The 14,747-nt window shown below is 34.5% G+C and overlaps 1 protein-coding gene across 1 annotated transcript in view; it reads left to right on the forward strand.

The window, feature by feature from the left end:
* Nucleotides 1–3,692: 3,692 nt before the first annotated feature.
* Nucleotides 3,693–14,747, forward strand: part of abcb11 (ATP binding cassette subfamily B member 11) — a 13,935-nt gene continuing 2,880 nt past the window's right edge. The window contains exons 1-17 of the mRNA XM_015370449.1: nucleotides 3,693–3,736; nucleotides 7,095–7,336; nucleotides 7,405–7,489; nucleotides 7,884–8,017; nucleotides 8,101–8,272; nucleotides 8,356–8,480; nucleotides 8,633–8,807; nucleotides 9,488–9,601; nucleotides 9,696–9,806; nucleotides 9,881–10,006; nucleotides 10,099–10,302; nucleotides 10,397–10,567; nucleotides 10,646–10,835; nucleotides 12,533–12,614; nucleotides 12,699–12,807; nucleotides 12,885–13,049; nucleotides 13,201–13,305. Of these exons, the coding sequence (XP_015225935.1) occupies nucleotides 7,125–7,336; nucleotides 7,405–7,489; nucleotides 7,884–8,017; nucleotides 8,101–8,272; nucleotides 8,356–8,480; nucleotides 8,633–8,807; nucleotides 9,488–9,601; nucleotides 9,696–9,806; nucleotides 9,881–10,006; nucleotides 10,099–10,302; nucleotides 10,397–10,567; nucleotides 10,646–10,835; nucleotides 12,533–12,614; nucleotides 12,699–12,807; nucleotides 12,885–13,049; nucleotides 13,201–13,305 (2,280 nt within the window). The 5' untranslated portion in view covers nucleotides 3,693–3,736; nucleotides 7,095–7,124. The remainder of the gene's footprint in view (nucleotides 3,737–7,094; nucleotides 7,337–7,404; nucleotides 7,490–7,883; nucleotides 8,018–8,100; nucleotides 8,273–8,355; nucleotides 8,481–8,632; nucleotides 8,808–9,487; nucleotides 9,602–9,695; nucleotides 9,807–9,880; nucleotides 10,007–10,098; nucleotides 10,303–10,396; nucleotides 10,568–10,645; nucleotides 10,836–12,532; nucleotides 12,615–12,698; nucleotides 12,808–12,884; nucleotides 13,050–13,200; nucleotides 13,306–14,747) is intronic.

Here is a 14,747-nt window from a genome sequence, read left to right on the forward strand (position 1 = left end):
GACGGATTGCTGTCGACCGCCACCTGCTGGATGGGATTGATATTACAACCATCCTGCACCTCCTCCCATTGGACATTTGGCAATTAATTAACCTGGTACAAAGTCTTTCTGTGACTCTCAAAGGGAGCAGAGTCCTTTACTCTTTAACGAACAACAAACAAACTAAAAAGAAGATTAATGCAGCCAATAGAAAAGTGAATATGATGAAAAAATAAATATATAACTGTATACAAACAAAATATACTGTTAGCGAAATCCTCAAAATGATAAAGTGGAACAATTTTTACATTTACTACACTTGAGTATTACAGCATATGTGTTTCACTTCTATAATCCTTCAAAATATGTGTTTAATACAGTGTCCTTTCCCTGATCTTATTGGCCTGTTAAAATATCAGAAAAGAAATCAAAAGCTATTGATCTGCACAGACCTAATGTTTGTTCTAATAATAAACTATTTTAAAAAAAAAGAAAACTTTTACATTAATATTCATGGTTGATTGCTAAATTCAAAATTAACAGATGGCACAAATTATATAATTAAACCCTTCACATTGAAAATAATAGTAGATTTTGTGCCCTTGAAAACAGGAGAACCTTTTTTTCTTATGTAAGAGAATTTAAAAGAAGAACTCAACCCCATCAAAGTCGAGCCTGATCACAGCATAGCAGGGTTACGTCTGTGTGATGTTAAGTGGTAAGTCAGTGGAAAGTGGAAAGATAGACCAACAGAGACTACGTGATGCAAGACAAAGTCTTAGGCCTGATTTACCTAAACATCTGTTTTTGTTCTTTTTATAATCCATAGTTCTTTGTGTTGCACTGAGGGAGATACTAGCCCACAGCTTCCCACTAACTTCACCAGAAACAGTTGGGGATTTTTAATGGACAATATCCATATTCTCAACTCTTTTATTCCACCTGCAAATGTATATTTTTTATGTAATTTAAGGGAAGATAAACTGATTATTATTATTATTTTTTTTTTTTTTGCAGTTTGGCATTTATTACCATAAAGCCTAACCGCAACAAAGGAAAAGGAAGCAAACAAATTTTCTACTTTTTGACCAAAAACATAATTTTTGTCAGTTCATTGTCATTTAGTTTTCACAGCAGGGTCAGACTTGAATAGTGTTTTCATAGTAGGCAGGAGTCTGCCTCCCAACAAACTGGTCCTGGGATCAAATGGTAAAACTTACCAATTTACTTTATTCATATAAAACTCATTCATAACCTGTTTTATATCAAGATACTTTGCGAAAAATGTAATTTCAGTTGGATTGAGACAAATTCCAAGTCAAGTATATCCATTCTTAGATATCCCATATCAAACATTGCAGGCAAGTTTAGTTTATTATTTAAATTAATTAAGAAAAACCCTCTGTCTAAGGAAAAAAGATTACATTCAGTCATTGATTTGCAGCTTTCCCTCCTCTAGGATGACTTTATCTACAGCATTCAGCCACATAAATTGTGTGGCTGATTTCTAATAATGACCATGCATATGATGACAGTAGAAAGGAAAACTTACTTTTAATTGGAAAAAAAACTTTCACAGAACCAGGCTTAAGATAGGCAGCCATGTGCCACCACCAAATTGGGGTTTGGGATGACAGAGAATACACACACAACTAATACACAAGAAAATTCGAACAAACATAAAAAAACACCCATTCAAGAGTATTTTGTATGTCAAAAAAGTTAAAAGTTAAGCATTTTAATTTTACCTGTATAAAGGATAAGATCCATTGGTGCAAAAGGTAAAAATAGTGTAGAAAAGTAGATTTTTAGGATAAAAAAGAAGAAAGAAAAATCTATTTTCTATTTAATCAAATCAAAGTGTTTTGAACTTATTTAATATTTAAAAGGATGAAGACCACAGCTCACATGTAGAATTACATCCCACTTGTTGTCAGTGTCAAGCATAACAGTATTGAGCTTTGTGATGAAATCCAATAAAGCTCCTGGTTTTTATTAAGGTCGATCTATGATTAACAAACACTACATTCCCACCGAATTATCAATCACCCGTATTATCAATAATACCTGGCTGTAATGCAAGGACAAACTCCAAAATCACTGCACTGCTTGAACCAGCGGGCATTACCCTCACAATAAACTCCACAATTACATAATTTAATAATCATGCCAACATAATACATGTTTAGTAATAGCACATTTTTTGGCTGTTAAAAAATGATGTTAAAGTTCACGCATGACCATATCTAGTCTGATTAAAAACAATAATTCATTCCTTATAAAACCGGCTGATACGCAGAGATTTTGGGTGTCTTTATCATCTGTACTTGGTTTAATACATTATATAATTAATCGTTTCAAATCGACATAAAAATAAAGTACAGCGTGAAAGCTACAGAACATTAATCTTTTTTTTTAATCGTTTTATACATCAAATTATGTTTAAGGCGTATATGTGAAAAGAACAACCAAGGATGAGATTTAAGAGGAACAGGATGGTTACGTAAGCTAGATGCTCTCGATCTGATGTGTAATTGAAATTTAGATGGACTACAATGTCCATATTTGATTCACTGATTTAAATTAGCAGGAAATGGTATTTTGTTTGTCAAACATCACCAATCCACAAGCTAATTAAAACAGAAAATATATATATATATACGGAGCTGGTCATCACTGTTAAGGTTTGAGTGATTTTCCGTATTAAAATCATTTTTAAATAAAAGTTTCAATAAGCAGTTTTTTTCTCTGGAAGGCACTAGAAATTCCCCGTAAGGTTTGCTAATATAGTATTAGAATGGCCTCCCGGTCATTACTCCCACTTTACAGTCTTCCTTGATAAGGAAGAAACATGATTTTATGAAAGAAAAAATATAAAAAAAATTTAGTTTTGTGTTTTTTTCTGTGATCAACAGAGTAATGCTTTGGTCTAATTTAGTTTTCTTAAATTATAAATGAATCCTGGTTTTAAAAAAAATCCTTTAAACATGCAGACTGGTTGAAATAATTGTTCACATGACCCTTATCAGTCTAATTGAAGTCAAGATAATGGGAAACTTGGAGGCATAGGTCAACCTGGTAATAGGATATAAATTCTTTACAGGCGCCTCATTGTTGCTCATGGATTAGGAGAGACAACCAGGTACGGTACATTTCTATTTTCCCTTTCTTCTTACAGTAGTTGATTGGCTTGATAAGCAACACCTGGTAAAGTGAATTTCTTCTAAAATAAATAAACAAATGATACTGTTTGGAAGCTATGTAGAGTAGGCCGTTTCTAATGCATATAACCTGAGCTAGGATATATTTTTCATGTAATAGATTTAAAAAAACTGAGCATGATAATTTCTTTTAAACAAACATTGTATTTCATTGAAATCTAATATTTGTCTACTAATCTTTTTAAGTTAACTAAGAGCTGCGGGGGACTGTGTCGCAAACATGAAGACATCTAAAAAAAAGTCTTTGTTTGGTAAAAATGATAAAGGCAAGTGTGCCTCTTTAAATGAGAATAAGATGAATTGAATTGAATTTAGCTTTATGACCTGAGAGATAACTCGAAATATTATCTTTTTTCCTTAGGAGACACTAAGAGCGGGTATGTTTTTGATTAAAGATAATATCATCCTTAAACTTAAAAAATTTAAAAGCAATGCTTTCATTACATATATATATATATATATAAACATTGTTTTGTTTTTTCAGAGATGATGAAAAGAAAAAAGAAAACTCTCTTGGCGTTGGATACTTTGAGCTGGTAAATATTTATTTTGTTATTTTTTCAACAAAGAACTTTTCAGACTTTTCATATCGATCTTTTAGTCCTTAAACTCATGAGTTTTATAAATAAAAAAATTTATATTTTATGTTATAAAGAAATATTTTTTTTTCTGCTCTAAAATGGTAATAACTTTTCTACTTTGTAAAAAAAAAAAAAAAAAATTATGTAAAATTATTTTCACTTCAACTTAACCAAACAACAGTAATGACCAATAATCAGTAATGATTTCTCAGTATGCACGAAAAGATGCAAATAATAATTATTAAAAAAAAAGTCAGGTTGCATAATCTCATTTTTTTATGAGGTCATGTTATTATTTAATTATCTAGTTATGTTAGGGTGAAGGACACACATGGTACTTTGGCTTTTTTCCCAATGTCTGCCCTCAGATATGAGAGTGTGCATGCATTATTGTCTGTGCATTGTGTGTCTGTGAGAGAACATTGATCTCTAGCAATAGGCACTAGCTCACCCACGACAATGATGGGTGCAGACATCATATGGATCATCTCCCTTCATCCCAACAACATCAGATAAATGCTTTGTCAGCTTTAGCAAGGATGGGTTATAGCTCCATACTTTAAGACTTTGAGTCAGACTGTTGCGCAATAGAAAGCCCGGTTCCTGCATGCTCCAGCTTATTACAGCATCCTTCAGTTTATGAGCTTTGCTGAGTCTTGGGTAATTTCTGAGAATTATAATAAATCAATCATTCAATCTTTATTTGTATAGCACTATTACTCATCAAAAAGTGACCAAAGGGCTTCTCAGGTAAAATAAGATAATAACATGGATAGAAAAAAAGGCATTAAAATACCAGTGCAGTAATGATAAGTAAAATGATAAAATAAAAAAAAGAAAAGAAAAATGCCAGACACCAGAAGAAAATACTATTTTTTTTTTTCTTGAAATCCAAAATCAGTAACAAAATAATCCTAAAGCTACCCTGAATTAAAAGACAATAAAATATTAAAGTATTTAAAAGTGATTTAAACAAATCCAAGCTTTTAATGGACCTTTTTCCCTTGGTGTTGGAGCCGCAGCTGAGAAAAATCCATCTTCTTTAGTTGAGTGCTGAGAGAACCATGTTTAATTAAATATATTCTATGTGGTAAAACTAGACTATTTAAAGATTTGAAAAAATAATCATATTTTAAAAACAATTCATAAAGAAAAGCCAAAGAAACGGTCAATGTAGATCATATAAAGTAGTGGTGATATACTGAGATCGTCTTAACTTTGCAAATGTAGAGGAGCATTTTGGACAAGATGAAGGTATCAAAAAGGGGTTAAGCTGATCCCCTAAAGAAGGTTTATATAATTTTATTTGTCCAGACAGATGGTCATAAAATCACGAAGGACAATCTGAGGAAGTTATGTAATATTGTTAGTCAACCTCAAATAATAAAATAATAAAATCTAAGCTAAACTAATAAGTCAAACATTACCCCTTGATTTCTTAAAGATACACAACAAATGAAACCTTTAGCATTGGTTAATCTTGTTTTCTGTTAAGACACAGAGCATTCAGCTTCATCCACAGTTTAACATCCCTTAAACAGTTTAGTAGATGTTTAACCAAATGTTCAAACTGATTTAAAACTGCAGCAGATTCAGGGGTATGTAGAAGTGCAATAACTGGGGAGGTATAGTAGGCTGCTGACTTGACAGCACATACTTTGTCATTAAATGTATTTAATGACAAAGTACAAAATGAAACAGAAAGGAGCACGGCGGGTTAAACCACAAGAATTAGGGAGCGACTAAACTGGTTTAAAAATAACTTGAGACTTGTTGCTGTTTTCAGATACAATTTCAGAAATCAACCAGGCTTCTGCATTTTAGGCAGTGACTTGATACTCTTAAAGGAAGCACCAGTAAACTGAGAGACTGTTGCTGCAAGATGCAGGAATTATTTTTGTACGTTGCGTTTGCAAGAGATGTAACATTAATAAAGGCCAAGCAGATCATAATTTCATTTCCTTCATCTAGGGAGGGGCGGCTTGGATCAGATGGGTAAAATTTTGTGCAGTTTGGTGTTCCAAGAGAACAACTATCCAAATCATGCTTGAAAATACATTCATACTACCGTAATCATATTTACTGCATATTCAAGAGACATTTTGTAAGTTTTTACTGAAAAATATTTTTTTAAAAGCCCCTTTATTGGACCCTTTAAGACTAAAGACCGTTGACCGTAAAGGACCTAATAATGACATTTAATTCATAGGAATGGATTGAAAACTTTCTTGGTTAATACTCAGTGCTAAACTACATTTACTTGCTCGGAATGACAAATTAATTTATGGATGCTGCTTTAATATTTGATTATAACATCCAAAAATGATGATGTACAAACAAAAACTTAAAATTAAATTTAATTTAAAATGTCATTATTACAGGAGAATAATGATTAAAGGGCCTTTTATGCAGAAACTTCAGCCTATTAAAATGTATGAAAATGTATAGTAAAGAATGTGCACTCATCTGCAGTATTTGATCAGAGTCTTCTTACATAAATGTGCCATTGAGGAAACTTTTACTGTAGGTAATCAGCGTGTGATTCTGCAAAATTCCTTAAGAAGATCAGCTCACTTTTATAAATGTCTAATTGCTCACATTCATTGTTGGTGCTGCTGTCTTTCACTTTAGCACTAGATAGAATATGCATTGGTTTTAGCACCTAAACATTGTTGCCCAATCAAGCAGCTGGTCTTTGACCTGGGTACTGGTAGCTTTGGCAGTATGGACAGGAGCTAAGTGCTGCTGGGAAATAAGCATCTCTATAAAGTAGTCAAGAGAGGGGAACAATCTAGTCCCTTTTCTCCCTTTCCCAGGTAAAATGCGCTAATGTTGTCACTGGTTCAGCAAGATCCCAAAAATGTCCTCAAAAGTTTTAAATTACCTTTTCTTCACCATCCTTTCAAGGATTGGATACAGAACTCGTCCAATAACCATCCTTTTTGGAAATAAACTTTTGTAGTTTATCCTCCTTGTGGAGAACATTAGAGTGTGTCTGCTGCACAGCTTGTCTGTAAAATGGTTTTATTGATAGTTGTATATCCTTCTTTAGTTTTCTGAAAATCATGGACTGTTGGCAAGTTGAAATGTAGTGAGAGTTTAACTTCTACAAATCTGTTCTCTGTGTTTTCCGGTTAAAAAATAGACAGGCAAACATGATTTTGTGGTAAAAGAGGCTCGCTTTCGAAGTTTAAGGTTTTTAATAATTTTTTTGATCCATGATCAAATAAAAAAAGGTTTATGTATGGTTTTTTTTTTCTTTTTTTAATAAACCTGTCCAGTACATTAACCCCACTCTTTCCTCTACTTAAAGTTTCGATTTGCCACCTGGAAAGACAAACTGATGATGGTGGTGGGCAGCTTGTGTGCCCTGGTCCATGGCTCAGCTTCACCTCTCATGCTTTTGGTTTACGGCATGATGACCGATATCTTTGTTGCTTATGAGCGAGAAATCCAAGAGCTCAAAGACCCAGAGAAGGTGTGCTCTAACAGCACCATCCATTGGTCCAACGGCTCCATATTTGAAACAGATGATAATACCACACTTTCCTGTGGGTAAGTCAAGAGTGCACTATTGAGGCGATCCAATGCAGATTGTTGTGTTCACCTCTCTGTCTTTGCAGGGTGAATATTGAATCAGAGATGACCATGTTTGCATATTACTACATCGGCATCGGATTAGGCGTCCTGGTTCTTAGTTATTTTCAGGTTAGTACAGACATTCACTGCAAAAATGAGCTAGAAATAAGTAAAAATTTCTTAATTAAGTGTATTTACCCTTAATTTCAGTAGGTAAACAAGATGATCTGCCAATTAAATTAGTATTTTTACTCTTAAAATAAGATAATTAGATAATATGCACTTGAAATAAGACAATGCAATTGTTTTTTCTTATTTTAAATGTAAATTGTCTTGTTCCAATGGAAAGATGTCTCTTTAACCTCCTCAATTCAAGACAAAATCCACTTATTTTAAGAGAAAATGACTTATGAAGATTGGATTTTTTTTGCAGTGTTGTGCTTTAACTTGAACATTTTTATGATCGGTTTTGGATCATAGCTGAAACACATAGTGAAATAAATAACTTGTTTTCATGGTGCAGATTTTCCTCTGGGTGTCAGCAGCCGCAGGACAAACTCAGAAAATCAGAAAAACTTATTTCAGGAAAGTTATGCAGATGGAGATGGGATGGTTTGACTGCAACTCAGTAGGGGAACTGAATACAAGGATTTCTGAGTAAGTCGGCGAATCAAAGAATCTGACTCTTGCAGAACAATAGGTACATTTTGTATTTACTAATATGCCCTGTCCCTTCCCAGTGATATAAACAAGATCAACAATGCTATTGCCGATCAGGTATCTATTTTCATTGAGAGGGTCTCGACGTTTGTGTTTGGTTTCCTTGTTGGATTCATCGGCGGTTGGAAGCTTACCTTGGTTGTCATAGCAGTCAGCCCTCTGATTGGCATAGCTGCTGGACTTATGGCCATGGTAATGAAGTGACAACTTAAAAATACATGAATTAAACAATAACTATTAAATGTTTCTAAGAGTTTATCTTATTTTGCTTTAAGGCTGTGGCCCGACTAACAGGACGCGAGCTTAAGGCCTATGCAAAAGCAGGAGCAGTGGCAGATGAGGTCCTGTCATCCATCCGGACGGTTGCTGCTTTTGGAGGCGAGGAAAAGGAAGCAGAAAGGTAATTTTTCTCCAAAGCTGTAATTAAATAAAACAATTATTCTCTCGGTTTAACCAAACGTATGAATTTATGCGTTTCTTTAGTTAAGAGGTTTGTTTTGTTGCTGTTAGGCTGAAAAGGAAAATATTGATTAGCGAATTGCTTCGTGACAGGTATGACAGAAACCTTGTCGAAGCTCAGAACTGGGGAGTTAAGAAGGGCTCAATCATAGGAGTGTTTCAAGGATACCTGTGGTGCATCATCTTCCTGTGTTACGCCTTGGCTTTTTGGTACGGCTCTAAACTGGTCATTGACACCAAAGAGCTGACACCGGGGAGCCTTATTCAGGTAAACGAGGAAATGAAATTAAGAACAACATATATTTCAAGTTAAATGTTTAGTGGGAGGTCTAATAAGAATCTAAAAAAAATCCAATATGAACAATTTATTAGAAATAAAACTCTGGGTATCTGAATTAAGGTTGCTTTTTTGAGCATGGTTTATATATAAATAATGCTTGCCCTTCATCCATTCATTCATTTGTTATGTTTTGTTATTCATTTGTATATTTATCGATCTTGTTCAGTCATTCATTTATTTTATTTTTGAAAATGAATGAGTAATTTAGCATAAATTTTTAAAAAGTTTAACGTGTTTAGAATGTATCATAGCAATAGAAGCAGCCTTGTTGAAGGTCTGTTTTATTACATAATAAAAACACAACTATTTTTCAAGAATTGCTTGCATTAACATAGAATTAGCCTCAAACAATTTGTTTGAAATAAACTAGTCAATACATTTGGAAAAAGAAGTAAGGGCCTATTTAAACAATTATAGTAATTAAATGTATTTTTGTCAGTTACATTTTTTAAGACTTTATTAATTGATGTCTCCCAAAATACCCCAGAGTGCAAAATAGTCCACCATATAAAAAAAAAGAGAGATGTGTCTGAAAGTAAAGATATTTAAGCTTCATGTCCATTAGCGTACGTCTGCTTAAACGTTTGCCTTCCTCTTCTTTATCTTAGGTTTTTTTTGGAGTGCTGATGGCAGCTATGAACCTCGGCCAGGCCTCACCGTGTCTGGAGGCCTTCGCTTCTGGTCGAGCAGCAGCGAAAACGATTTTTGAAACAATTGATCGGGTAATGTCATAAGTCCTGGGAGGGGTGAAACAAGTTTCAACAAAGATGAAGTGGAATGGTATAAAATTCAAAGTTTACTTTGTATCTTTTACAGGAACCGGAAATAAATTGTTTCTCAGAAGAAGGACATAAATTAGACAAAGTAAAAGGTGACATTGAGTTTCACAATGTCAGCTTCTTCTATCCATCTCGACCTGACGTTAAGGTAACTCAACTCATCTGACATTGATTATGCTCTTAAACTGGTCTTTACTAAACTCATTAAATCATTTTTTTCAGATTTTACATAACCTGAGCATTCAGGTTAAAGCAGGTGAAACGACTGCTTTTGTTGGACCGAGCGGATCTGGGAAAAGCACCACAATCCAACTCATTCAAAGATTTTATGATCCAAAGGAAGGAACGGTAATTATCTAAGTACATTCAGAGATAAAACACATAAAGCTAAACATATGACTTCTTCTTAATGATTTTTTACGCTAACTCCCGTTTCCCAGGTGACTCTGGATGGCCATGACATCCGCTCATTAAACATCCAGTGGCTCCGCTCGCTCATTGGCATTGTGGAGCAGGAACCAGTGCTGTTTGCTACAACTATTGCGGAAAATATACGTTATGGTCGGCCGGGAGTAACCATGGAGGAAATCATCCAAGCAGCAAAAGAAGCCAACGCTTATAACTTTATTATGACTCTCCCGCAGGTACATTTATACACTAGGAAAAAATGCTGCAATCTTGTTGATTTTGGACTTTTATCTATTGAAAATAATAATATTGTTTCATCTAATCTCACAGACGTTTGACACTCTGGTGGGTGAAGGTGGAGGCCAGATGAGTGGAGGACAGAAGCAAAGGATTGCAATTGCTCGAGCTCTTATCAGAAACCCTAAAATCCTGCTGCTGGACATGGCCACATCAGCCTTGGATAACGAGAGCGAAGCTGTAGTCCAAGAAGCTCTAGATAATGTTAGACTCACAAACAAAGTTTAAAGGAAGCCTACTTTATGACTTGATCTGTGGAATAACATTTAAGTTTCCTTGTAGGTACGAACAGGAAGGACAACGATCTCCATAGCCCATCGTCTTTCCACAATCAGAAATGCAGATGTGATCGTTGGATTTGAGCATGGACAAGCTGTGGAGAGAGGAACACACAGCGACTTACTGGAAAAACAAGGCGTCTACTTCACTCTTGTGACCCTGCAGAACCAAGGTTCATCCAACCCAGCTAGTGGTAAGTTTTTTTTTTTGGAAGAAAGCTGCACATAATGTTTAAAAGTAGTCAAAGATTTTACTTTTTGAGCAGTAAAATGCCTCAAAATTGTGTAAAACTGTAGGGGAGATTAAGGTTTCTTGAAAAAAATACAAATATCCCTCAATGTTACGCAGTGGGAGAAAATCAGATATGGTTTCAATTGCTTATAGGCAAAATAAAAACATGCAGGCACACTCAGGACTCAGAGAACATAAAAGTACAAATAGGCAGTAAAAAAAAAGGGAAAATAGCATGTCAAAAAAGAAAAACTGTGTAATTACAAAGAATAACACACTGAGATGAAGTGAGAAAATGGAACAGCTGTGCAAAAAAATGTATTTATGTAAAAAAAAACACATACTGATTAGATAACTACTGCACAACAATTGTTATGTGTTCAAAATACATAGCTTAATCAGATAAAAAGAAAAACTGTGATTATCTGAGAGGATAAAAGGTGTCAGTTTAGCCTTTTACCAGCCAGGGTTATATGATTACCCACACTAAAGTAAGCATATTGGACTGTTTATAACTGGATCAATCTCCATGTTTGGATTGTTTCAGATACATTTGACTGAGGAGATCTGATTTGGGACTAATTTACTGTATATGAATTGAACCCAATTGTCTTTTTAAGTACCTTTAGCTGTAATTAGGGCTGTACCAGCTCAATAAATGTGGACTAAATTAATTCCAGTTAAATAAATAGGACTTTAAAAGCACTGTGGGAGTAAACGGCAGCCGGCACAGGACTGAAATGATGGTAACTAATCGTTTCAGCGCAACGGACAGAACAAAAGAGTCAAAGCCGAAACAAACAAGCTAGAATACAATGTTTGTTTAGAATCAGTTGCATAACCTGTCATGGTCTGTGGATTATGACAAGTCATGCTACATGTCTGGTTTTCTTTCTACTTCTTTTGCTTAAATTTTATATTGGATGTTTGCAGTTGAGAAAACTGATAAGAAGTAATCAGTCTTTAAATCTGGGAATTAAACTGATAGTTTTGCTTATGAAAAATAGTTTAAAAAGTTATCCACAAAATAAACTTTATGGTTGTATTGGACTCATTGTTAATACAAACATACTGCTTGTAAAATGCAGGCTCGGCATTACACACACTGATAATAAAACAACCAGCAGATAAGCCTAAACACACCCTACCGCCCCACCTCATGCTGAGTTGGCTTTTTTTTGTCTGTTCTAACTCTCCCAACCTAAACATCATCAGAGAACTATGGCCGGACCCTGAAGTAGCTGCACGTGTGAGAAAGGCAAAGAATCTCACAGAACTAGATGCACTCTGTACAGAGGGTAAACAAACCACAATGAAAAAACACAGCTGGCACAGCTGACTGTGTTGACTGAGGGAATTTGTTGCATTACTTTTGCCTTAAGCTCATTTGCTTTGTTTTCTGTCTGGATGTGTACAACAGGAAATAATAAATCATCTCTTCGATGGTATATAAAAATGTCAATCTGGACAGAAACTGAGAATGGGGAGTATTCCGCAAACTTTATCCAAGTGTTGCCTCTTTTTTTTTTTTTCAAAGACAAGAATAGGAGTATCAGACTAAAATCTTCCACTCGGTAGACATACCATTCATCCTTTAGGTTTAAGTGACTGGAAACTTTCAGACTTCTATTGAGGCTACTTTGATTATTCCAGGTCTAGATGTGATCAATGAGTCGACTGATGATGGATACGAAAACATAGTGGAGACTTTTAGACGTGGAAGTTACAGATCCAGCAAAAGGTAAATTAATTTGATTGTAAACTTCAAATAACATAATGTGAAAAACAAATCGGCACTGATTTTAATACATTCTCAACCCTAAAGGAGCTCTGTACGTCTGCGATCTCAGAGCACACTATCAAATGACTTTGTCCCGGATGCAGTGTCAGGAAGCCTCAGGATCCCTATGGACCTTCAGGTCACACCAGAAAATGTGAGAAGTCAATCATTCATGTTTTGGAGCATGCTAAGTCTCTGGAAAGCCTTGCTTTTACACTGATCTTTTAACAGACACCTGAGGATGGCCCTGAAGAAAGCGAGGAGTCAGCTCCAGTTGCACGCATCCTGAAGTACAACCGACCAGAGTGGCCGTACATGCTTCTGGGATCAGTGGGAGCAGCAATCAATGGTGCTGTTAACCCTGTCTATGCAGTCCTGTTCAGCCAGATTCTCGGGGTAAGAACTCCTCCCGTGATGACTGTACAGTATGTTACAAGTGGTGTTGTGTTGCAAGTTGAGCTGGTTGGGTTAGTTACTCTGAATACAGTAGATTGTTTAGTAAATCTGTGTTTTTTTTAATTAGATTTCTTACTTGCATTTTTTTCAGACTTTTGCCATTCAGGACTTGGACAAGCAGCGCAAAGACATTAATGGCATCTGTGTGCTGTTTTGCATTGTGGCTGTGATAAGTTTCTTCTCACAATTTCTGCAGGTTATTTCTCTTTCTGTTCTTATATCATTGCTTATAAATGAACAGAAAACACAAACACACACACACACACACATATATATATATATATATATATATATATATATATATATATATAATATATATATATATATAATATATATATATACATTTTTCAGCTTATTTAAGTGGGACAATGCACCTCTGCAAGGTTTTGTTGAGGAATCAAAATCAGCTTTAATTGCAAAGTTTAAAATGAAATTCAGGAATTTCGTTTCTGCTCTACAAGGCTCACAAAAAAGAATATTGAAACAAAAATAGGAAGGAAAAAATGGAAAAGAACAGGGAAAAATGGAAGAATAAATATAATTGATATTTTTACTGTTTAGGTCACATCCCCACATTTACCAGTAAAAAAAAAAGCCTGGTTTTTTAACAAAAATTTGATATGTTGCCTTCACTTCCCTCAGATCTAATAAAAGAGCAGTAACTCGCCATGTTTCGTTGTGGGTAGGGTGCTCTTTCTGTGTTTTATTTAGTGTTATTTTCATGCTAAACACCCCCTCAGGAAGAGAGACCAAAAGTTTGCTTTAATCGTATTTTGTAAACATCCTGAAACAAGGTTTTGGAAGATTTTAGCCAGGCTTACATAGTTTGGTCACATGTGGAAAACAACAAGAACTTGATGAGAATTCTTGAAGTTTTTAGTGTTGCTGGGAGGCTATGGAAAACCCATTGACCAGTTTCAGTTTTTACTTTCCATTATTTTTGTCGTCCATGTAGTCATTTTTCTATTACGAATACTATTGACATTGTTTTTTATCTGTCAAAAATAGGTCTAATGTTTACCTTTTTTATGAAAAAAAAGTAAAAAAAAGTTTAAAGTATTATGAATGTAAAAAATATTTTGCTTAGGTAAAAGAAGAAAGTAGTTTCTTAGGTTTTTGGTTGAACGTTTGCTTTTCTACATTCACAAAATATTTGCAGTCTATTTTCACCGTTTAAAATATTTTTTGGTTAATTAAAATTTTGCTTGCAATAAAACATACAATAAATGTATAATTAAAAATCTTATTCTAAATAATAAAAAAAGTATTCAGAATGATTGTAAATGCAGCCAAGATCTGCTAAATTAGTCCAAAAAACCCCCAAAACACTCTAAAAGGTTATTACTGGATTTTCACTGAACCTGATGACAAATTCAGTACCTTAGACATTGTTTGGACCAATCATAACATCTCTCAAAACTACAGCAGAAGATAACCTTAGCAAGTATCAGGAAAATAAGGATCTGTTTTTCTTAATTGTTTTATCGCACTGATCAACTAAATCATAAGGTGATTTAGTAAAGTAGTAGTGCAAGAATGTATATTGGAAACCACATAATAAGCTCATTTCATTTTGAATATCTTATTTTAATTCCATCCATCCATCCATCCATCCATCCATCCATCCATCCATCCATC

The sequence above is a fragment of the Cyprinodon variegatus genome, unplaced genomic scaffold (genome assembly GCF_000732505.1).
Source record: "Cyprinodon variegatus isolate N-32 unplaced genomic scaffold, C_variegatus-1.0 Scaffold46, whole genome shotgun sequence".
Lineage (NCBI taxonomy): Eukaryota > Metazoa > Chordata > Actinopteri > Cyprinodontiformes > Cyprinodontidae > Cyprinodon > Cyprinodon variegatus.